The sequence below is a fragment of the Mustela erminea genome, chromosome 10 (assembly GCF_009829155.1).
Source record: "Mustela erminea isolate mMusErm1 chromosome 10, mMusErm1.Pri, whole genome shotgun sequence".
NCBI lineage: Eukaryota > Metazoa > Chordata > Mammalia > Carnivora > Mustelidae > Mustela > Mustela erminea.
In genome coordinates this window covers 48,262,445-48,286,958 of record NC_045623.1, presented here as the reverse complement: position 1 = coordinate 48,286,958, position 24,514 = coordinate 48,262,445, and the positions used below count along the sequence as shown (strand labels likewise).

General features: G+C 33.5%; 2 protein-coding genes across 4 annotated transcripts in view; one reads left to right on the top strand and one right to left on the bottom strand.

Annotated features, from left to right (window-relative positions):
* LRRIQ3 (leucine rich repeats and IQ motif containing 3) overlaps window positions 1-16,005 on the bottom strand; it is a 225,671-nt gene extending 209,666 nt beyond the window's left edge. For all 3 annotated transcript variants that reach the window (XM_032301745.1, XM_032301743.1, XM_032301744.1), the window contains exon 1: window positions 15,819-16,005. The gene's annotated coding sequence lies outside the window, so the exon portion shown is untranslated. The remainder of the gene's footprint in view (window positions 1-15,818) is intronic.
* A 65-nt stretch (window positions 16,006-16,070) lies between these two features.
* FPGT (fucose-1-phosphate guanylyltransferase) lies at window positions 16,071-23,132 on the top strand. Its single transcript, XM_032301746.1, is given in 5 exon segments — window positions 16,071-16,085; window positions 16,087-16,216; window positions 17,522-17,689; window positions 19,093-19,185; window positions 20,998-23,132. Coding segments are annotated over 5 exon segments (1,866 nt in total). The 3' UTR covers window positions 22,458-23,132.
* The last annotated feature ends 1,382 nt before the right edge of the window (window positions 23,133-24,514 follow it).

Below are 24,514 nucleotides of genomic sequence, written 5' to 3'. Positions count from 1 at the left end.
GGAAAGAAGAAGTAAACCTATCACTATTTTCAGATAGCATATTATATGTAGAAAATCCTAGAGACTCCACCAAAAAAACACTCTGAATAAAGGAATTCGGTATAGTTGCTGGAAAGAAAACCAACAAAAATCTGTTGTGTTCCTATACACTAATAATCAACTATAATAAAACAATCTTATTTACAATTGCAACAGAAAGAATAAAATACCTGGAAATAAATTTAGCAATGCAAGGAAAAGACCCTTATACTGAAACTAATTAATTAATTAAATTGAAGAAGAGACAAATAAATGGAAAGTTATTCCATGCTCATAAACTGGAAGAATATACCTTGGTCAATGCCCATTCTACCCTAAGTAATCTACATTGCAGTGAAATTCTTAGCTAATTTTCAATGGCATTTTTTGGTGCTTTGACTATTGATGTTTAAATATAACAGAAATATAACAAACAACCCTAAATTTGTATAAAACCACAAAAACCTTAAATAGCCAAAACAACCTTAGAAACAACAAAGCTGGAGGCATTATGCTCCTTAATTTCAAACTGCATTACAAAGCCATGATAATCAAAACAGTATGGGATTAGAATATGAAATACAGTTAAATACAACAAAAAAGAGAGACCAGAAATAAACTCACACATAGATGGTCAATTGATTTACGACATAAGAGCCAAGAATATACAACAGGGAAAAAAGAGTCTCCTCAATAAATGGTGTTGGGAAAACTGGACAGCAACATGCAAAAGAATAAAACTGGACCTACAGCTTTTACTATAAACAAAAATTAACTCAAAATAGATAAAAAAAAAAAAACTTGTACTTCACAATATCCTTGGTGGTGATTTTCAGTTTTGACACAAAAAGCAAAGGACACAAAAGCAAAAATACATGAAGTAAAAATACATTAAACTAAGAAGCTTCTGCACAGCAAAGGAAATCATCAAAGAAATGAGAAGGCAAGCTACTGAATGTAAGAAAATATTTGTAAGTCATATACGTAATAAGGGGATAATATCCAAAATATATAAAGAAGTTATACAACAGATAACCAAAGTAAAATCCAGTTACAAAATGGGCAGTGAATCTGAATAGACATTTCCTAAAGAAGATATCCAGATGGCCAACATGGTTCATGAAGAGATGCTCACTATCTGTAATCATCAGGGAAATATAAATCAAAACCACAATGAGATATCACTTCATACCTGCTAGAATGGCCATTGTCTGAAGGACAGGAAACAACAAGGATGTGAAGAAAAGGGAAGGCTTATGCTCTGCTAATGGGAATGTAAATTGGTATAATCACTGTAGAAAGCAGTATGGAGGTTCCTCAAATAAATAAATAAATAAAACTACTGTCTTTTTAAAAAAGATTTTATTTATTTATTTGACACAGAGAGAGACAGCAAGAGAGGGAACACAAGCTGGGGAAATAGGAGAGGGAGAAGCAGGCTTCCCACTGAGCAGGGAGCCCAATGTGGGGCTCGAAGTGGGGCTCGATTCCAGGACTTAGGGACCATGACCTGAGCTGAAGGCAGACACTTAAAGACTGAGCCACCCAGGCACCCCAATAAAACTACCATTTAATCCAATAATTCTACTTCTCAATATTTATTTGAAGACAAAGAAAACACTGGCTCAAAAAGATGTATGTACCCCTCATATTCATTCTAACAGCATTTACAATAGCCAAGACAGGTCAGCAGCCTAAGTGTCCACAGACAGATAAATGGATAAAGAAAATGTGGTATATACATAAAATGGAATATTATGCAGCCATAGGAAAAATGAAATCCTGCTATTTGCAATAACATAGATGGACCCTGAGGGTATTATACCAAGTGAAATAAATCAGACAAAGAAAGACAAATGCTGGATGATCTCACTTACATGTGGAATTTGAAGAAAAAAAACAAAAACGAAAAAATCAGGCTCATAGATACAAACAGATCGGTGGTGCAGCGGCAGGGGTAGGGGTTGGCAAAATAGGATGAGCTGTCCAAAGGTACAAATATTCAGTTACAAAATAAATAGGTCATGAGGAGGTAATGCAGAGCTGGATGCCTTTGATTAATAATATTGTATTGCATATTTGAGAGCTGCTAGAAAGTACATCTTAAAAGTTCTCATCACATGGAAAAAAATTTTGTAACAATATATGGTGAGGGATGTTAACTAGACTTACTGTGCTGATCATTCACACTATATAGGAATAGTGATCATTATATTGTATTTCTGGAGCAAATATGATATTATGTCAATTATACCCCAAATAAAAAGTTAATAAAAATTACAGAGATGAAAAGAGATAGTATATACAAATATTCATTTAATACCCAAAAATCCTTAATGTCTTAAACAGTATAATTAACTAAGCTATTTAGTACAGCCAATGAAATACTACAAAAACACTAAAACTGATATTGTAGAATAGTTAACAACATGAAAAGCTGTTGATAAAAAATAATGTTATTATTGTTTAGAAATATTTTTCACTTAAAAAAGAAATATTTTCACTGAATTATACAATTTAAAAAGGTGATTTTTATGGTATGTGAATTAATTTTCAATTAAAAATATTCATTCTTCTGTGGCACACATTAAAAAAGATTAAAAAAATTAAGTAATGGGGAAAGGTATATCATGCTAACACTAATCAAAAGAAAGCTAGAGGGGCCCCTGGGTGGCTCAGTGGGTTAAGCCTCTGCCTTCGGCCTAGGTCATGATCTCAGGGTCTTGGGATCGAGCCCCGCACTGGGCTCTCTGCTCAGCAGGGAGCCTGCTTCTCTCTCTCTCTGCCTGCCTCTCTGCCTACTTGTGATCTCTCTGTCAAATAAATAAATAAATAAAATATTTTTAAAAAAAGAAAGAAAGAAAGCTAGAGAAGCTTTAATAGTTCAGACAGAGCAGATTTCAGAGCAAGGAAAATTATCAGGCATAAAGTAGGGTATTACATAACGACAAAAGGACAATTCTACAAGAAGACCTAATAATCTTTATTGTGCATATGCCTAAAAGCAGCATTAACACCTGAGGCAAAACTGAGAGAAATGAAAGGAGACATGATGAAGCCACTATTAAATTTGGAAACTTCAACATCCCCCTATCAGAAACAGACAGATCCAGCAGGCAGAAAATCAGTAAGGACATGGTTGAAATCCATTAGTCAGCTGGATATTTGACATTATCTACCTTAACTAACAACAGAAGACTACAAATTCTTCCCTAGTTTACACAGAATACTTGCCAATTTACAATATAATCTTGGCCATAAAACATATCTTAACAAATTTAAAAGGACAGAAAGCACAATGTCTCTCTCAGAACACTGTGGAATTAAACTAGGTATCAATAAAAGAAAAATAGCTGGGAAATATCAAAATACATGGATATCAAACAGTGTATTTCTAAATAACATATGGCTCAAAGATAAATTTTAAAATATTTTTAGCTAAATGAAAATGCACCTTATAAAAATTTGTGGGTTGCAATGAGTAATCTACAGCATTGAATTCACCTTTAGAAGATATAAAATCAATAATTTAAGTTTCCACCTTGGGAAAGTAAATCAAGAAGAGCAAATTAAATCCAAAGTAAGCAGAAGAATAAAAAATCAGTAATAAATATATTTTCAGTAAGTACATTTATAAAAAATTATTATAATCCTTGATTATATTCTCAAATATTGGGGGATGGGCACATTTTGTCATTATCTCATCCCATAACTCTCTATAAGTATCTAGCAATTCTATAAATGTTAATTTTAACGAGATCATAAGAGGGGACTTTTACAATGAAAAATAACCAAGTTTTTACTTATTTTTTAGATCTTAAGTGAGAGGGGAAAAACGTGTCCCCCAAAATTCTGAGGTTCTTACAAAGTATATTTCTTCCTTATCTGCTAGGTCATTCGGGGTTAATGAAATGCTTTAATACTGAATCTCATCTTAGGTGCCTACAAACACATTTTTGGTTATTATTAACTGATCTTTGTTTTATACAGTTTAATTCTTAAGCCATTCTCAACTGATTATTTTAGTTGGTGATATGAATTCTAAAATAATCTCAAAATCAGTCTTTCTCATATATTAGGATCATTTATATTTGTGTTCTATATTGCAACAATAGTCATCTCCATCAATAGTATTTATTTTCCAACATATAAACAAACTTAATATTAAAAAACACTCTAGGATAAAACACTATTATTTGAAATCAAGTTATTGCTATCAAAAGGAAAGATAAATATATAATTAGTAAGTTATAAGATTAAATGTAGTATACTATATTTCCATTTTTTTTTAAGAACTAGCATTCTACAGTCAGAATATAAGGTATTTTTCAGTCATTCAAACTATTCAATTAAATAGTCTGTCACATAGCCCAGTCAGTTTGAAGAAGAAAGGATTCTCATGCAACATTTAATTTTATTTCTTATTCTTTATTGCATATCAGTGTAACTAGAATAACACAAATCCTCAGGCCCCATTAGTCTACATCATGAATCTTATTTCTGTAGCTATGGGGCCAGATGGTTATACTGCCCACCAACAGAAGCTGAAAACCACTGTAATTGGTTTTCAATATACCGACTTAAAATCCTGTGTACCAAGTACTGCCAAACTTAAATATGACAAAGTGGAATCCAGGCAGTTTTGTTCCTTTTTTATTTTTGATAATTTTACAATTACTTTGTAAAATGCACATATAAATGTGTGTATCATTAAGTTCAAATAATAAAGCTATGTTCAAAAGGCAAATATAAGTATAGCAACATATTACATAAAGCATCAGGACTCCAATTACAATTTCAAAGAAGTCCTGTAGTTGAAAAGAAATTAGTATCATTGTCAGTAAACTTAGTTTGTATCAACTAAAGTACTAATTTTAAAATTATCATACATTTTTAATCACACTATAAAACCATGTCTTTATAAACTATAATGTACATCAACTATAAGTATCATCTTTATTCCCAGCTTTTTTCATTAAAAAAAAATTGGTAGCAAACATATGAAGAGTAACTATACAAGGTTATAATTAATGAATACCTAAATTAAATTTTGAAAAGTAAAAATTTATTCTGTATGTTTATTTCCTTTTCAAGTGGATATTTAACAAATATTTTAAAGAAATTTTTAAAAAATGTTTTGCTCGGAGTGTCATTGACCTCTGAGCACCACACTCAGCCACTGGAACTTTAGATGATAGATATACAAATACATTATTATTTTAAGTAAGGAGTATATTAAAATAAAAATATTTGGTTTGGTGATCTATGTTATAAGAACTTATTTTGCAAACATCAGTTATGACATTATTAAGTAAATTCTGTACAATAGACTCCAGAATTACCATAAACTTTGCTAAGATTCTATAAATGAAATAAAATCATGAAAAAGGGGAAAATAATGGTTTATTTTTCAAAAATCTAACTGTAGGAAATACAACTAATAGTATTTTACATTTATCATGGTTGCAAACTATTTTTAGTTTAGGATGTCTGCAATATATTTAGGCCCATTATAAACATTGCAATTATTTTTTAAGGAATACTTTTTATTCACTGAGTCAATACTCTTTTGATGAAGAACTTGCCATGATTTTACATCACACACAAAATGTACTTTAAAATTTAAGGAGAAGAGTTCTAGTAGAACAATTACAATATTATATATCTCCTGGCAAATGAAAATGAACTCTAGCTGGTTTGTAAGTTTATATAAAAAACACTGATCCCTTAAAACATTACATTTTGGTGGTATATTCCACATGTTTCAGATACCATAAAAAGTCATTTGGAACAATGAGCCAAAGATGCACTTGTAATCTAGACATCTTAATTTCTGTCCTTGAAATGTATTTACTTTATAAAATTTAGAAGATTGTATATTTCTGTTCAAAACTTTTAAAAAGCTTTTGTGAAAACACCAGTTTTCAAATTTTATTTTTCTATCCCATGCTTGTAGACTGTAAAACTATAAGCTTGAAAAAACTAAAGGATGATGAGCCAGAAGATGGATATAAAACAATAAAAACTGATTTAAATCTAGAAAAATATTTGCACAGAAATCTATACCTCTTAAGAAATCATAAAGCAAGAAGAGAATAGAATAAAATATTTAAAGTATTGAGAGAAAAAAGAAAACCCACCAACCTAGAATTCTATACCCTGTGAAATTACTTTTCAAAATGAAGGAGAAACATTTTCACAGACAAACATTGAGGAAATTTGTTGCCAATAGAAATGTTAAAAGAAGTTCTATAGAGAAAAGGAATATGATGTAGTTCAGAAACGCAGATTAATAGAAAGCAAAGAAGAACACTGGGAAAGAAACGGTACATAATATAAAAATCTTTTATTTTTTCTTAGTCAATTGATCTGATTATGACAAACATAAAAGTTTGTCAAAATAACAAATGATATAAGCAACTATCTAAGTTTATACATATGTCGTACATACATGAATGTTTATATATATATAAGTGAAATTAAAGAAGCAAATATATAAGGGACAGAAGAAAAGAATCAGGTTTATCTTTAATTATAAGGTACTTACACCTGAGAAGGAATAGAGTATTATTTGAAAATGGAACTGAATTAATTATAAATGTGGATTGCAAACTTTAGAGCAACTACTGAAAATGGTAAAATAAGAACTATAACCAAGATGCTATGAAAGGAAAGAAAATGGAATCATCTACAATGCTCATTTAAAACCACAAAAGCCATAAAAAGAGTGAAAGACAGAAGATAAAATAAAGGATAATGGCAACAAATAGAAAACAACAATGGATATCACAAATATTATCCAAATATATCAATAATCATTATGAATGTCAAAGGTCCAAATGAACCAATTAAGGGAGATTATCAGATAATATTAAAAAAAGACCGAAGTATATCTTGTCCACAAGAAAACCACTTTAAAGGTAAGACATATAAAATGATAAAGATATACCATGCAGACACCTATTAAAAGAAAGCAGGAGTAGCTATATTAACTTTAAACAGAGCAGTCTTCAAAGCAAGAGAAATTATCAGGATAAAGAATGGCAACATGGGGGCTTAAGTGGGTCGGAGAAGAATAAATAAAACAAAAAAGGATTGGGAGGGAGACAAACCATAAGTGACTCTTAATCTCACAAAACAAACTGAGGGTTGCTGGGGGGGAGGGGGGTTGGGAGAAGGGGGGTGGGGTTATGGACATTGGGAAGGGTATGTGCTTTGGTGAGTGCTGTGAAGTGTGTAAACCTGGCGATTCACAGACCTGTACCCCTGGGGATAAAAATATATGTTTATAAAAAATAAAAATTAAAAAAAAATACACTAAAATATATATATATATATGTTTATAAAAAATAAAAAATTATTAAAAAAAAAAAGAATGGCATTACAGAGGCACCTGGGTGGTTTAGTCAGTTAAGGTCATTTAGTCAATTTTTAGTTGACTTAAATTTAGTCAATTTAAGGTCTGTTAAATTTACAGCATTGATGACCTGCCATCAGCTCAGGTCATGATCCCAGGGTCCTGAGATGGAGCCCCACATCAGGCTCTCTGCTCATCTGGGAGCCTGCTTCTCCCTCTCCCACCCCCACCCCCGCTTGTGCTCACTCTCTCCCTCTCTTTGTCAAATAAATAAATAAAATCTTAAAAAAAAAAATGACATTAAATAATAATAATAGGGTCATTTCTCCAAAAAAGACATACCAACTGGTAGAGTTTATGCACCTAACAAAAGTGAAGCAAAACTGATAGAATTGCAAGAAACAGATGAATCCACTATCATAGCTAGAGACTTCAACCCCACTATCAAAAAATGAACAGATCTAGCAGACAGAAAATCAATAAGAACATAGTTAAACACAACAACACCATCAATCAACAGGATGTAATTGACATCTACAGACTACTTCATCCAACAACTGCCAAATGTATATTCATCAAAAGCTCACATAAACATTTACCAAGATAGGCCATAGTTTGGGCCTAAAACACAACTTAACAGATTTAAAAGCACAGAAATTATATAATGTCTGCCCCAGATCACAATGGAATTAAACCACACATCAATAACAGAAAGATAGCTGGAATACCCCCAAATATGTGGAATTAAACAATATATTTCTAAATAACACATGGTCAAAGACCTCAAGAGAAATTTAAAAATATTTTAAACTAAATGAAAAATAAAAATACAACTTCTCAAAATTTGTGGGATGTAGCAAAGGCAATGATTAGAGGGAAATTTACAGCATTGAATGCATATATAAAGAAGAAAAATCTAAAAGCAATAATCTAAACTTTACCTTAGAAAACTAGGAAAAAAAGGAGCAAATAAAATCCAAGCGTAAATAAAGAAATAATAAAAATTACAGGAGAAACCAATAAAATTAAAAACAGAAAATCAATAGAGAATATCCATGAAACCAAAAGCTGGTTCTTTGGAAACATCAAAGAAAAAAGTGAGAGAGAACACAAATTGTGAATTATTATTAATCACTAATATTAATTATTTTTAATTATTAATACCAGAAATTAAAGAGTGGACAATACTACAGATCCCATGGACTTTAGAAGTATAATAAAGAAATATCATGAACAGTTCCATGCACAAAAGTTTCATATCCTAGATGAAATGTACACATTCCTTGAAAGACACAATCTGTTATGATTCACACAAGAATAGACAATCTGAATAGGCAGATATTTATAAAAGAAATTAAGTTAGTAACTAATAACCTTCCAAAATAGAAAGCACCAGACCCATATAAGTTCACTGAGGAATGCTACCAAACTTAAGGAAGAAATTATACCAATTCCCTAAAATCTCTCTCAGAAGACAGAAGCAAAACCTAACTTATTCTACGAGGTCAGAATTATCTTAACACTATGACCAAAGACATTACAAGAATGTAAAGAACAGACCAATATTTCTCCTGAAAACAGATCCAAAAATCCTGGAAAAAAAGTTCAGCAAATTGAATCCAACAGTGTATAAAAAGAATCTACCAAGTGGGATTTTTCCAAGGTATGCATGTCTGGTTCAACATTCACAAACCAATCTGTGTAATCCATCACATTAACAGGCTGAAAAAAAGAAAAATCACATGATCATTTCAACATACACAGAAAAATCATATTATCAAATCCAACACTATTCATGATAAAAATTCTCAGTAATCAAAGAATAGAGAACTTCTTCAAATTGATAAAAATACCTATATAAATTTCTGTAGCTAACACCATACTTAGTGATAAGAAATAAGAAGCTTCCCCAGTAAGACCCCACTAAGGTCCAAGGCAAGGATATTCCAACTGATCACTGCCTTGTAACATCCTACTTAAATTCTTAGCTATTTCAATAGGACAGGGCAAGGAAATTTAAAAATATATAAGGATTGGGAAGAAGGAAATAAAACTGTTTTTGTTCACAGATGACATGATCATCTACATAGAAAACCCAAAAGAGGGCACCTGGGTGGCTCAGTCTGTTAAGCATCTGCCTTAGGCTTCAGTTATGATCTCAGGGTCCTAGTACCAAGCCCAACTCCCTGCCCAGTGGACAGTCTGTTTCTCCCTCTTTCTCAGCCCCTACCCCAACTCATGCTCACTCTCTCACTTTCTCTCTCTCAAATAAATATTTTTTAAAAAGAAAATTCAAAAGAATCAATAAAACGAAACAAAACAAACAAGCAAAAAAACCCACTAAACCCTGAAATGAAAAAGTGATTTTAACAGGTTGTAGATACAAGGTTCATACACAAAGCCAATCATTTTCCTACATACCAGCAATGAACAAGCTAAAAACACTATATTGTTTACATTAGCACCCCAAAAATGAAATATTTAGTTATAAATGTAATAAAATATGTACGAAATCTATAGAAGGAAAAGAACAAAGTGCTGATGAACAAATTCAGAGAACTAAATAAATGGAGAGAGATTTCATGTGCATTGATAGCTCAGATAGGAAGACTCACTATCAAGATGTCATTTCCTTCCAACTTTATCTATAAATTCAGTGCAATGCCATTCAAAATCTCAACAAATTATTTTATCAATACCAACAAACTGATTTTAAAGTTTATATAAAGAGGCAAAAACTCATAATATCTGACACACTATTGAAGAAGAACAAAATTGGAGGAACGCCACTGCCAGATTTTAAGACTTACCATAAAGATACAGTTGTCAAGACAATGTAGTAGTTTCAAAACAATGGATAGTCCAATGGAACAGAACAGAGTCCAGAAACAGACAGACAGAAATATAGTCAACTGATCTTTCACAAAGAAGCAAAGATAGTACAAAGGAGCTAAGATAGACTTTTAATCAATGGTGTTGAAACAATTGGACATCCAAATGCAAAACAAACAAACAAAAACATGACTCTAGACACAGACTTAACACTTTCAGAAAAATTAATTCAAACTGGACCTATGATCCAAATGTAAAACACAAAACCTTAAAACTCATAGAAGATAACCTAGAAGAAAATCAAGGTGACCCTACGTATAATAATAAAAAATCATAACCCACAGGGCGCCTGGGTGGCTTAGTGGATTAAGGCCTCTGCCTTCGGCTCAGGTCATGATCCCAAGGTCCTGAGATCGAGCCCCACATTGGGCTCTCTGCTCTCTGCATGCTTCTCTGCCTACTTGTGATCTCTGTCAAATAAATAAATAAATAAATCTTTTTTTAAAAAAATCATAACCCATGAAAGAAATATTTCATAACCTATACTTCATTAAAATCAAAGACATATAATTTTCTTTTTTTTTTAAAGATTTTATTTATTTATTTGACAGAGAGAAAGATCACAAATAGGCAGAGAGACAGACAGAGAGAGAGATGAGGAGAAGCAGGCTCCCTACTGAGCAGAGAGCCCAATGCGGGACTCGATCCCAGGCCCCTGGGATCATGACCTGAGCCAAAGGCAGAGGCTTAACCCACTGAGCCACCCAGGCGCCCCAAAGACATATAATTTTCAAAAGTAATGTCAAATGTATGAGAAAACAAGCCACAGACTGGGAGAAAATATTTACAAAAGACACATTTGAAAAAAGACTTTTATCCAAAATATACAAAGAACACTTAAAACTAAATAATATGGAAATGAACCAGATAAAAAAATGGACCAAAGATCTTAACAGACACTTCACCAAAGAAGATATACAGATGGAATATTAAAACAACAATGAGCAATCATCACACACCTATTAGAATGTCCAAAATCCTGAACATGGACACTACCAACTGCTGGCAAGGATGTTTAGCAACAGAAACTATCATTCATTGTTGGTAAGAATATAAAATAGTACAGCAAGTGTGGAAGATGGTTTGGCTATATCTTATAAAACTAAATATACTCTTATCAGAGATCAAGTAATTGTACTCCTTGATATTTATCCAAAGGGGTTGAATACTTATTTTTATAGAACAACTTGCACATGGATGTTCATAACAACTTTACTCATACTTGTTAAAATTTGGGAGCAACCAAGATGTCCTTCAGTAGGTGAATGGATAAAGTGTGGTACATCCAGGCATGAACTATTACTCAGCACTAAAAAGAAATTGGTATCAAGCCAAAAAAGACATGGTATACCTTAAATGCATATTACTAAGTGAAAGAGACCAACTAAAAAAGCTACATAGTGAAGGATCCTACTATATGACATAATGAATAAAGCAAAAGGGTGGAGATAGTAAAAAGATCAGTGGTTGCAGAGTTCATGGGGTGAATGAATAGGCAGGACACAGAAAAATTTTAGGCAGTAAAATTCTGAATATTATTAATGAGGGATACATGTCATCTTGCTTTGTCCAAACTCACTGAATATACAACACCAAAATTGAAATGAAAGGTAAACTATGGACTTTGGGTAATTATGAAATGTCAAGATAGGTTCACCAACCATAATAAATGTACCACTTTAGCAGGGGATATTGATGGGGTGGGCTATGTACCTGCAAGTATATGTGGGGATATACTGGAAATCTCTGTATTTTTTTTTAAAGATTTTATTCATTTTATTTGACAGAGATCACAAGTAGGCAGAGAGGCAGGCAGAGAGAGAGGAGGAAGCAGGCTCCCCGCTGAGCAGAGAGCCAGATGCAGGGCTCGATCCCAGGACCCTGAGATCATGACCCGAGCCGAAGGCAGCGGCTTAACCCACTGAGCCACCCAGGCGCCCCAAAAATCTCTGTATCTTCCTCTAATTTTGTCATGACCCTAAAACTACTCTAAAAAATAAAGTCTTAAAAATAAAATAAAATAAAAAGGGAGGCCAGCAAATAGAAGTTAGGGGGAAAAAGTTGTCCTTGGCTCCCCAGAAGGGTCAGAAGGGTGAGGGTTCCTTCAACAAGGGAAAATAAATGCTAAAAAAATAAGCTGAGAACAAGCTAGCTGGCTAAATAAATTCAAATGAAGGGAACAATAAAAAAAGATTTTTTTGCTTACACTACATGTCAGAAAGGGTAGGAAGAGGAACAGTAGTTGAACAGAGAGAAAAAGCACAAGAAATGGAAAGATCAGAGCCTTAGCATGTACTGATCAAGCCATGCACCATAAGCATCATAGTCCATGATCTAGGACCTTCTTCATTTGGCTTCGGTGTCTTCTTGTCTTCTTCAGTGTCTTCTTGCGAAGAAGGAAAAAAAAGTGTTTGGAAACAAATTTACTGTGCTTCTCTACAACTTACACACAACAGTCATAGTTATACCTATAGTAATAAAAGTAACATTTCATTAATTATAAACAAGCACAGGCATCTTATTGGGGTAGTGGTTGAACAATTTAGTAAACTTACTAAAAATCATTTAATTGTTCACTTACAACAGGTTAGTTATGGTACATAAATTGTGCCTCAGTAAAGTTCTTTTAAATATCTATTCTCACTTTTCTTTATGGTACTTTTTCAGATACTCTTACTATCTTTCCATAGAAAAAAAGCCCAAATGCCTCTACAGAATATCATTTTCAACATATTTATAGCTCAGTTTGTCTGATGTTCCTTTTGAAATGTGGAATCCATGATTAAATGCATCATTTCCATCATGTTTTACTTATACAGAATTAATGATTTTACTACTTAGCTGTGTTGGTATATTTTATTCTGGTTACTGTAGCTTATGACTATTTAGCAACCATATCACACTGTTTGATTATATTAAACATAAACTTAAATCCTTAGACTTTTTTACCCTCTACAATCAACTTCCAAGGAAATTTCTTGGAATTTCTTGGAATTTCACATAATATTCAATATTTTTTTTATTTTTACTTAAAATTATACTAATGAACATTTAAGAAAAACAGAAAATAGGGAAGAAGAACAAAAACCATAGCTGATAATGTGGTATATTTACTTTCAGCACATTTTATATGAATAATAATATCAGAAAAAAATAACATCAATTTCTATGGCCATCCTTCCCAGGTCCAAGAAATGATGTATTTAATACTCTATATAATAAAGTCTATTACATCAGCCTGTTTCAGTCCCTTCATAGTTCTTATCACTATCCAAAACTTTATTTGGTCACTTTTTCACTGTTTACCTTGTTAGTACACACAATTCTAGAGCTTATAAACTATATTAACCTTTCTTCCCCTGGGCCCTCATCTAGTTCTGTAGTTTAAAATTAACTCCAAAAAAAAAAATTAAATTAAATTAAATTAACTCCATCTAACCCCTAGCCATAACTCTAAACCTAAGATTATCCCTCTGGAGAGGTCTCAGAACTGCAGGATAGTAGGCACATACTCTTGCACTGTCCCTAAACCTAACCATTATTCTGGTTCCTAAACTGAATCCTAATCCTAGATCTGAGGGGACAAAAAAAGATTTGGTACACACAATGGAATATTACTCAGCCATAATAGTAACTGAAATAAGTCAGTCAGAGAAAGACAAGTATCATATGACTTCACTCATATGTAGAATTTATGAAAGAAAACAAATGGGTAAATTGGGGGGCGGGAGAAACAGAGAGGCAAACTAAGTAATACTGATGGTTACCAGAGAGGAGGTGAGTGGGGGGATGGGTTACATAGGTGATGGGGATTAAGAAGTGCACTTGTTATGTGCACCAGGTAGTCTAGGAAGTGTTGAATCACTATTTATTGTACACCAGAATCCAATATTACAGATTAAGATAACCAACTGGAATTAAAATTAAAACTTTCAAAAAAGCAAAACAAGGTAAAATAAAATAAAAGTAACTCCATATGTACGCTGAAGATTCCTAAAATTATCGCTCTAGCCCAGACCTCTCTCATGAACCCCAAACTCATGTGTATAATGCCTACAGACACATAAACACATAAAAACTTCCATTACATATGTACTGCATAGACATACATCTGTATTTTCCACATGTCTATAACCAAATTCTGGACTCTCCCTACTATCCCACCAACATTGTCCATCCATAGTCTTTCCCATCTCAGTTGATGGCCATTCTATCCTTCAGGTGGTCAATTTGATTTCTTTCATTCCCTAGTATTCCATACCCATGCCATTAGCAAATTGTACTGACTGTGCCTTCAAAAATATGTCCAGAATCTAGTCAATTTCTCAGCATCCCCACTGATACTATCATAGCCAAGTCTCCACCAACTCTATCCTTGCCCCACCCTCCACTGTAGTCTACTTTCACATTTCTGAGTGATCTTTTTAGCCACAAGGCAAGTCACATCAAAACTCTGCAATGGCTTTGTTTCACCCAGGACAAAAAAAAAAAAAAAAAAAAAAAACCTTTCTTTAGGCTTTTGTCATCTCTCTGATCTGTACCACTCACTCCCTTTTGTTCTCACCTCACTCAAAGCCTTCTGTATTTTCTAAATGTTCTCAATGTTTTGTTTTTATTAACAACAACAACAACAAAAATAAACCGTTTAAACGATGGAACTATGAAAGGGTAATCTCCCTTTTTACCCAAACGATTTCTCTTTAAGTACAAAATTAAATGCAAAGCCAAGTCTTTAGGAAAAACAAATAAACAAACAAACAAACAAACAAAACCTAAGTTAAGTTCATGGCAAGACCTTGTAGAGCCCTGAATGCCTGCCTATGGCATTGATGGAAAGTTTAGTGAAGACAGGTTTCTAAAATAAATAAAAATGCATGGTGTGGTAGGTGATTTCTGGGTTTGGGATTGAAAAATTATGTTAAAGTCTTCTCTACTACTGATTGTGAGGCCTTCAGTAAGTCATTATTCTGATTCATAATTTTCTTCTATGTAAAGATGAAGAGATTAACCTGTAAAACTCATTATAAACTTGTGCTTTACAAGATAAAGACTTATAGATCGCTACTAAAAATACATCTAATAGGTCTGACTTATTCCCAGTAATGTCATTTAAAGTTCTTGATCAGTCTGCATATGCAAAAGAATGCCAGTAAATAAACCAATACCACAAATGTTAAGGGACAGGTCCCAGATTGAATTATATACAATTTACAAAAGCCTATGAAGTGAACTCAAAACTTAGGGGTAGAGAGGCTCACTTACTAAGAACTGCAAAGGCAAAGAAACCACAAACCTAAGGTTCCTGAACAGAATACAGATTTTTCATGTTCAGACTATATATCTGGACTTGGGCTTGGAGCAAATGTCTTCAGATGACGACACGGTGGGAGGAATTAACTGTCAAGAGGTCTTTGGGAACTGTTCCTGGCTGAAACAAACCGCGAGTTAGAAAGGACGCACCACTTTTCGAGAGAGCTGGAAGATAAATTGTGGTTTTGTCTTCTTAACGGGTCGGTTCTAGCAATTTTATCGCCCAACACTAACCACTCACCGGGTCAACTGGGCTGCAAGGCCTTATGAGTTGGGAACAAACGGCCCAGACCCGGCACAATCCGTCAAATCGCTAGGTGTTCATCTGTTCCGGTGACGGTTGCTAGGGAAACGAGGCCAGACTCTGGACTCGGTCCCTCTAGGTTTTCTCGGGGCGGGCCAGAGCTTCGGGGGCGTGGTTACGTGAGGGACGCACGTAAAGGGCGGGACAGAGGAGAAAACGGACCCATGAACGGGTTGCGTTCGGGTGCGCATGCGTGCTGTGCCGGGCGGCAGAGACTTGGAAGGCTTCTGCTGGTGTCGGCGAAGCTGTTGCTATGGCTGCTGCGCTTGCACCCCTAGGCGTAACTCTGCGAGAAGCCACCCAGCGAAAATTGAGGAGGTTTTCAGAGCTGAGAGGTAGCAAAGAGGGAACCCCAACTATTCCCGGCAGTGGACAGGGAGGGTGCTTTACGTATGGGGAAATTTGCTGGACTGTCACTTCCTGTCTGCTTCTCAGCTTGGGGCTTAGGACGCAGGCCCAGCTGTAGCTTACGCTCTTGATTTTTTTTTTTTTTTTTAATTCTGCCACTGCCCTTTACTTACATTATGTTGTTACTTTATGTCTTTGACTTTATTCCTAGTAACATATATATCAAAATAAGAGAGAAGGAAGAAGAAAGAAAATACTAATCTGATTAGGGAAGCTGTAAATCCAAGTTATGCATTTGGTTAGCTTATTAAGGAAAGTTATTTAAAATAAATGTAAATGATCTAAAGCACAGTGTTTTGATCAATACATATCTGATTTTAGCTTTCTACAGTCCCCTTACCTCCTTCACCAATTCGTTCCGTGCTGTGAATGCAAACTGAGTAAAAAACAGAACAAGACACAGAGGAATTATAGGTTAAAAATCTAAAAGGGGAAGTTTGTATCAAAAAAAAAATAAATAAAGCTGTGTTATTTGTCATTCTTTGTACAACTATCTAATAAAATTCTATTTTTGATGAAGTTACTGCATTAAAAATACAGAAATAATACTTGGAAGACAGTAGGATATTCAGGACTGTTAGGTTTGGACAAATCCTGTCTGTTAATTATAAGAATCCTTATCACCTTGTGTACCAATAAAGAAGAGCTTCCAACTGTCCACCAAAAATTCAGTCTTTTTTTAATGAGTTCATCAGGGAGTTGGGAACTTTTCTGTTATCCAGAATTTTAGGTCATACTTCAAAGCCTTTGTAAACTTGCATGGCTTTGCATTACTTAAGGTAATAAAAAATAAAGGACCTAAATTTATAAATAGCAACATTGGAGGAGTGGATCTTTGGGTTGAATTGTACTTAGCCAATAAATGGTCCTGATACATAAAAATTAATTTTCACAGCTGGAGATTCATTTATTCTTTTTGTCTCTTGTTATTTAAGAATCAAAGTAAATTTTAGCAAGGCAAAAGTACTTCTTAAGAAACCTAACAACTTTCAGAATATTAAATAAGTGAACTGTAAACCATAAAAGGAGCAAGTAATCTAAGAGAAAAAAATCAAAATTTGTGAACAGTCTTCAATAGAACTAGTTTGAATTATCCTACCTAGCCACGAATTATTCTCTAATTCTGAGAAGATAGGTTTATGAAGATAATCTTTTTTTTTTTTCTTTCCAAAGTGGTAAACTTAGACCAGCTAGAGATTTCTAATACTTATTCCCTTGCTTCTTCCACATAGGCAAACCTGTGGCAGCTGGAGAATTCTGGGACATCGTTGCAATAACAGCAGCTGATGAAAAACAGGAGCTTGCTTATAAGCAACAGCTGTCAGAAAAGCTGAAAAAAAAGGAGCTACCCCTTGGAGTTCAATATCATGTTTTTGTTGATCCTGCTGGAGTCAAAATCGGTACTCTCTCTATGGTCAGATTTAAATTATAGGTTCTAGGCATAATGATCACTGAAGAAAAGCTTTCCTATGGCTCAAGTTTATGAGCTCTATATCTTTCTTCCTATAGGCTTTCCAAACTTTAAAAATTTAATGTAAATTTACAATTTTTTAAGAAAGATTAAAGGCATAGCAGTTGTTCTTACACATTGTGACTTACCATGAAAAACTCACAGAATGTTACTTAAAAGAGAATTTTATTAATGCTAATAAATTTACTTAGGTGATGAATATCCTTTTGGACTTTATTGTTAGGACTCTTAAGGTCCTTCCCAACTCCATCGTTCAGAAATTTACATGAAGATTGCAAATCAGGGGAAAAAAATAAATACACACACATACTTAGCCTCTTGGAACCATGATGCAGAAAGCAAAACAGCACAGTCTAATGGCCCAAGTATCACAGGTACTTACTTTAAAAACCCAGTTTAAGTCAACCTTGCCTTTGACCTTCCGCTGCAAATAAAAATACTTGCTATTTTTCTGGGGGCCATTTTCTTTGTGATACTCAAAGCTGAAGCCTCTTGATACTACAGAGGCTATCTATATCTGACATTGGCATTGTTCTAATTAACCTGTGTTAATCCTCATAATGGTGCAGTCAGTACTTTTATGGTTCCTATCATATAGATGAGAGTCTGAGGCAGAGAGAGTTAAATAACTTGCCCAAGGTAACTAGTAAGTTTAGTTATATTTAAGATATTTTTAAGAACACCAGGTTCGGGCGCCTGGGTGGCTCAGTGGTTTAAGCCGCTGCCTTCGGCTCAGGTCATGATCTCAGGGTCCTGGGATTGAGTCCCGCATCGGGTTCTCTGCTCCGCGGGGAGCCTGCTTCCTCCTCTCTCTCTCTCTCTGCCTGCCTCTCTGCCTACTTGTGATCTCTCTGTGTCAAATGAATAAATAAAATCTTTAAAAAAATAAAAAAAAAATTAAAAAAATAAAAGAACACCAGATTCTAAGAAACTTTAGAAAGGAAATCTAACTCAAATATTTGATTTTGTCATGTGGGAGAATTATTTTAATGGGTTTTTTAGTTTGTAATTTCAAATGAACATGTATACTTACTGTCTTTTTGTGTTGCAAATTGTCTAATATATTACTTCTTTATTTTCAGGAGATTTCAGTGCTCATCGTTTATTACCAAGTGCTGATCTCTGGATTCCACTGCTAATTATTTATCTATTTAAATACTGTGAAATGTGTGTTTAATGTGACTCTTTTGCCCATACCTTTGCTCTCCAGCTAGTTAATTGTTAGCCAAAGGCCCTATCCTCAAACTTAAAACACCTAACTTTTTATTGTAATTACAAATTCTCAGTAAGTTTCTATGAAATTAATTGCATTTTTTAACTTTTGTTTTTAAGGAAATGGAGGATCCACACTTTGTGCCCTTCGATGTTTGGAAAAGCTATATGGCAATAAATGGAATTCTTTTACCGTCCTATTAATTCATTCTGGTAAAGTTACACATTTTCTTTTTCATTAATTGACATTTTACCTTTGATATTTTAGGGACTTTTTTCTATCTTGCAAATACTTCTCCTTTTTTAAAATTTTTTTCTTTGAAATTACTGTGCTTTGAAAACATATTTTATGTTTTTCTAGACATTTTAAAGTTGTAAGCAACATAATGTTTTTTCACAAATGTATCTTTATAGATCACATAATATCATCAGCTTTTCATGGATATTGTTTTTAGTATGTATATAGAAAATTATTTTCCTAAAATAGAACTCATCAAAATATGAACATTTCTTGATAATTCTTTAAAAGGGATTATTATTGTAGGGGAGAGGCTGACTTAGCACTGTGATTACCAGACTTTTGCCAAAACCTACCACACATTTGTATCTGATTATTGGTGGCAAAAGTCTACTATCCTTAAAAGAGATTAAAAACAAAAGGAAGGGTGGTGACAAAACATGGAGAGGACAAGAAAGTATGTAAGAGGGAAAATCACACACAAAAGAGGACATTTTAGAGCAGGAAAGTGGGAAAGAAATAATCTCAGGAGAATAGTTTTCTTAATTCAGTAAACTTCATTGTATGAAAATTCTGGTTATATGCAAACCTCTGTTATTTTTCTGTATGTACTGGAGCTGATGAAAATGTTATTATAGACTGGCACGAATTCAGGGACAGGTATTTTAGAGCCATCCATCTACATGGCTTTCAAAGCACTTTATTTCTTAAGATTCATAGACAGAACAATGATTCTTTGTAAAGATAGTATCAAGTAAAGCATCCATGTTCTGATTTTAAGACTAACTCTAAAAAAGTAGAAAAATTCAACTTTATAGCTTATTCCAGAACCAATATTACTTATTACCGACTTAGTAAAATCTAAGGTAGACACTAGAAAATACATAGTTGGAAAAAGGTTAATCTTACAATGCTAAACTTAAGTATTGGCTAGTCTTTGGAAAAGGAGAAAAGTAGAAAGTATTAGCTCTCATTTGTTGAACAACATATCGTGTTCCAAGTGTTTTACGTAAAACACAATAAAGCAAGTATTCTACATTTGCTGATTTGGAGTAAATCTAAGATGGAACAACTAAAAAGTGGTGAACCAGAGTTTGAACCTGTTTTTGTCTCTTTCTACTATCTAATGCGGCTCCTCAGTATAATTAGTTACATAAAAATGATGTAAGGTATTTAATGTACTTAAGAGAACATGCTTTTCAAGGAATTAAAGTCCTAAGACTCAGATTGAAAAAGCCTGTTTAAATTAAAAACAAGTATAAATTTTAAATGCTTTTAAGTAAATGTACCTTTACTTCCTTTAAAAGTATGTAATAATTTGAGGAAAAATACTGCATCTGGAAATTACTGTTTAATAATTTTACTTTAGAATTGGTATTTTAGTTTTTTGTGATTTTTTCCCCCCTCTATGAAGTGGATTTTTAATATAGGAGTTCAAATGTTGTTGCAATTTCAATTTATCATATAAAATATGGATATAAGATCATTTTTTAGCCCATGGTTCTCTGTACTAGTTGCACAATTAATTCAAAACAATAAAAGCCTCTAAAATATAATATAATAGAATTCTTTCCTAATCCCACATTGCATTATATTAAATCACTACAGGAGAATTGGTCTTGAATTTGTAACCTGGAATTTACTATTCTTTCCTGAGCTACTGTACTGTATTATATATATTAAATATGTTTAGAGATATTTTGGTTATAACTGATCCCCCTGGGTTTTTAAAATCTTAAGAGACTTATAAACATTTTTAAATAGTTATTTTGTTTAATTTTATATAGGTGGTTACAGCCAACGCCTTCCAAATGCAAGTGCTCTGGGCAAAATTTTCACTGCATTACCTTTTGGTAACCCTATTTATCAGATGTTGGAATTAAAACTAGCCATGTACATTGATTTCCCCTCACATATGAATCCTGGGATTCTGGTTACCTGTGCAGATGATATTGAACTTTATAGTATCGGAGAATGTGAGTTTATTAGATTTGACAAACCTGGCTTTACTGCTTTAGCTCATCCTTCTAGTTTGACTGTTGGTACCACACATGGAGTATTTGTCTTAGAACCTTTTGATGAATTAGAATATAGAGACCTTGAATACAGGTCTTGCCATCGTTTCCTTCATAAGCCCAGCATAGAAAAGATGCATCAATTTCGTGCTGTATGTAGACCGGGAAATATTTCTCAACAGGACTTTGCTAGGGGTGATACTCCCTCTCTTAAGTTAGACTCTGAGTATGTCTACACAGACAGCTTGTTTTACATGGATCATAAATCAGCAAAAAAGTTACTTGCTTTTTATGAGAAAATAGGCACATTGAACTGTGAAATAGATGCCTATGGAGACTTTCTGCAAGCTTTGGGACCTGGAGCAACTGTGGAGTACACCAGAAACACAGCAAATGTCACTAAAGAAGAAGCAGAGTTGATAGATATTAGGCAGAGAATATTTCATCTTCTTAAAGGAACCTCATTAAATGTTATTGTTCTTAATAACTCCAAATTTTATCACATCGGAACAACCGAAGAATATTTGTTTCATTTTACTTCAGATAGCAGTTTGAAATCAGAACTTGGCTTACAGTCCATAGCTTTTAGCATCTTTTCTGCAATACCGGAAAGTTCTGGTAATACATCCTGTATCATTCAAAGTATACTGGATTCAAGGTGTTCTGTGGCAGCTGGCTCAGTTGTGGAGTATTCCAGATTGGGGCCTGATGTTTCAGTTGGGGAAAACTGCATTATTAGTGGTTGTCATTTCATAACAGCAGCTGTTCTGCCTGCATATTCTTTTGTGTGTTCCTTAAGCTTGAAGATGAATGGACACTTAAAGTATTCAACTATGGCATTTGGAGTGCAAGACAACTTGAAAAAGAATGTTAAAACATTGTCAGATATAAAGTTACTTCAATTCTTTGGAGTCTGTTTCCTGTCATGCTTAGATATTTGGAATCTAGAAGTTACAGAGGAAATGTTCTCTGGAAACAAGACATGTTTGAGTTTGTGGAATGCTCGTATTTTCCCAGTTTGTTCTTCTTTAAGTGATTCAGTTACAGTATCCCTGAAAATGTTAAATGCTATACAGAACAAATCAGCATTCAGCCTGAATAACTATAAACTGTTGTCCATTGAAGAAATGCTTGTCTACAAAGATGTAGAAGACATGATAACTTATAGGGAGCAAATTTTTCTAGAAATTACTTTAAATACAAAAAAACAGTCTGATTTAGAGACATCTTAAATATCCTACACCTTGGCATTCTTGATTGAGCACGACTACAAATAGGAGAGTTTTCTGTAGACTTTTGTTTTTTCATTGAAGTGAATCAATGCAAATTATATTAACAATTACTGTAACAATAACACAAAAATATGAATTCTCCATTTTTGATAAAAATATTTTCAAGGCTGTAAGCATAGAAAAGGTTTTTTTTATGTTTAGCACTATTTTAATTTTCTTTTTTATTAAAGGTGGATTTGTGGAGCATAGCTGTGCTCATATAGTACTATAGTAGTTTTGAGTAATTTTCTAAACATACCTTTAGAGTTTTTCCATCTTCCTTTTGGGCTTTCGTTTCAGTACAGTTCTAAGTGTTTATTGGCATTTCTATCTTTGAGCATAGTAGTCCTATTCTGATGAACTGATAAAAGTGGCATACTGTAGGATCTTCAGAGCACTGTAAGAATACTGTAGAAATACTTTTTTGGAAAGAAACCCATTGCTCACAAATTCAGATAAAATCAATTAAAATATTGTGATTATGTAATTAATAAATAATTAGATGCAAACAGCTTTGAAATTGATGATGAAAATCTGTCTCATTTATTGCTCTAACCAAAATAAAACTAAAAGTGTATATGTGTTATTTTACCTTATAAATGTGGATATGTGTTTCTATATATATATATTTTTTAAGATTTTATTTATTTGACAGGGAGAGAGACAGCAAGAGGTGAAATACAAGCATGGGAAGTGGGAGAGGGAGAAGCAGTTTTCCCACTGAGCCGGGCCGTGGTTGTATCCCAGGATCCTGGGATCATGACCTGAGTCAGAAGGCAGAGACTTAATGACTGAGCCACCCAGGCATGTGTTTCTGTATCTCAAAATTTTTCCTTAAAGTAACATCCATACAAAAGCATATACATGTACAAAACTCAAATATCTGTGTGGGGAAGGTGGTAGGAATAATTGGGGTTCATTAATAATTGTACAAGTTCATTTGGGACATTACTTATATCCTTTTATTAATCCCTTTACTAAAACTGTTAAATTACCAGAAGGACTGATTTTACTCTCTATTTCATATTTTTTGTCCTTGTACTGGTGATGGTACTGAGAAGTAATAATTGACCAAAGGTAGGCAGCAGGAAGGAGCCTGAAGAAGAGAATTACAGATGATAAACAGCTCCAAGAAATTAAAATTTGGCTGGAATCTCAAATTATGTGTCCCTATTTTGCTGTAAGCATGCATGTGAAATGTCTTTATGTCAAAGTGTGATAATAATTAGAGAAACTGTTTGTCAGTTTTGTGTTTTAACATGAGTAAATTGAAATAAGAACTAGTCAGTGGTACTCTGATTTATATATTAATATTTCAATATAAAAATACTTGATATGGCTTGCCTACAACCTTCAATTAGTTTATTTCTGTGTTTTGTTGTTGTTGTCGTTGTTTTCTTTTAAGGTTCTTTCCAAGGAAAAACTAAAGATATAGCCATGTTTTAGCATTGACTGATTTACTTGCAGAGCTTTCAGAAGATACTATGTGTCTGTCATTGAGTGAATGTTTAATACTGTATTTCACCTAAGTGCCATTAATCATTAAGAGTTACCATTATTTTATTCCACTAAAAAGAAAAAAAAAAACTACCAATAAAATATGGCACAATGCTTTCTTTCAGAATCAAACTCTTCTGAAACACTTTCCAACTCAGGAGTTGTTGATGTCCAAGTGCTTCTACCCAGTAACATCTTCTGTGTTATCAAAGATATTGGTAAAGCTATATATGTCCTAAGAGTGCCTGGTAAAGCTGTATGTCCTAAGAGTGCCATCACCACATTGCTGTCTGGATTGACTCAAAACTGTCAAGACCAGATACCTGTTGTGTAAGTTTTGATGTTGATGGTTTACTATTTAGCAAAATTCAGCTTCATTTTTGCCTTTGTGTAATCACTTGCCTCTAGAAAATAGTTGGCTTCTATTCAAAGTCAATGGGAGTTTTCTGACAAATTGGTGGTCACTGTTTTAATCATCATTCTGCACAATGTATGGATTCTAGTTGCTCTGAAATGTTATC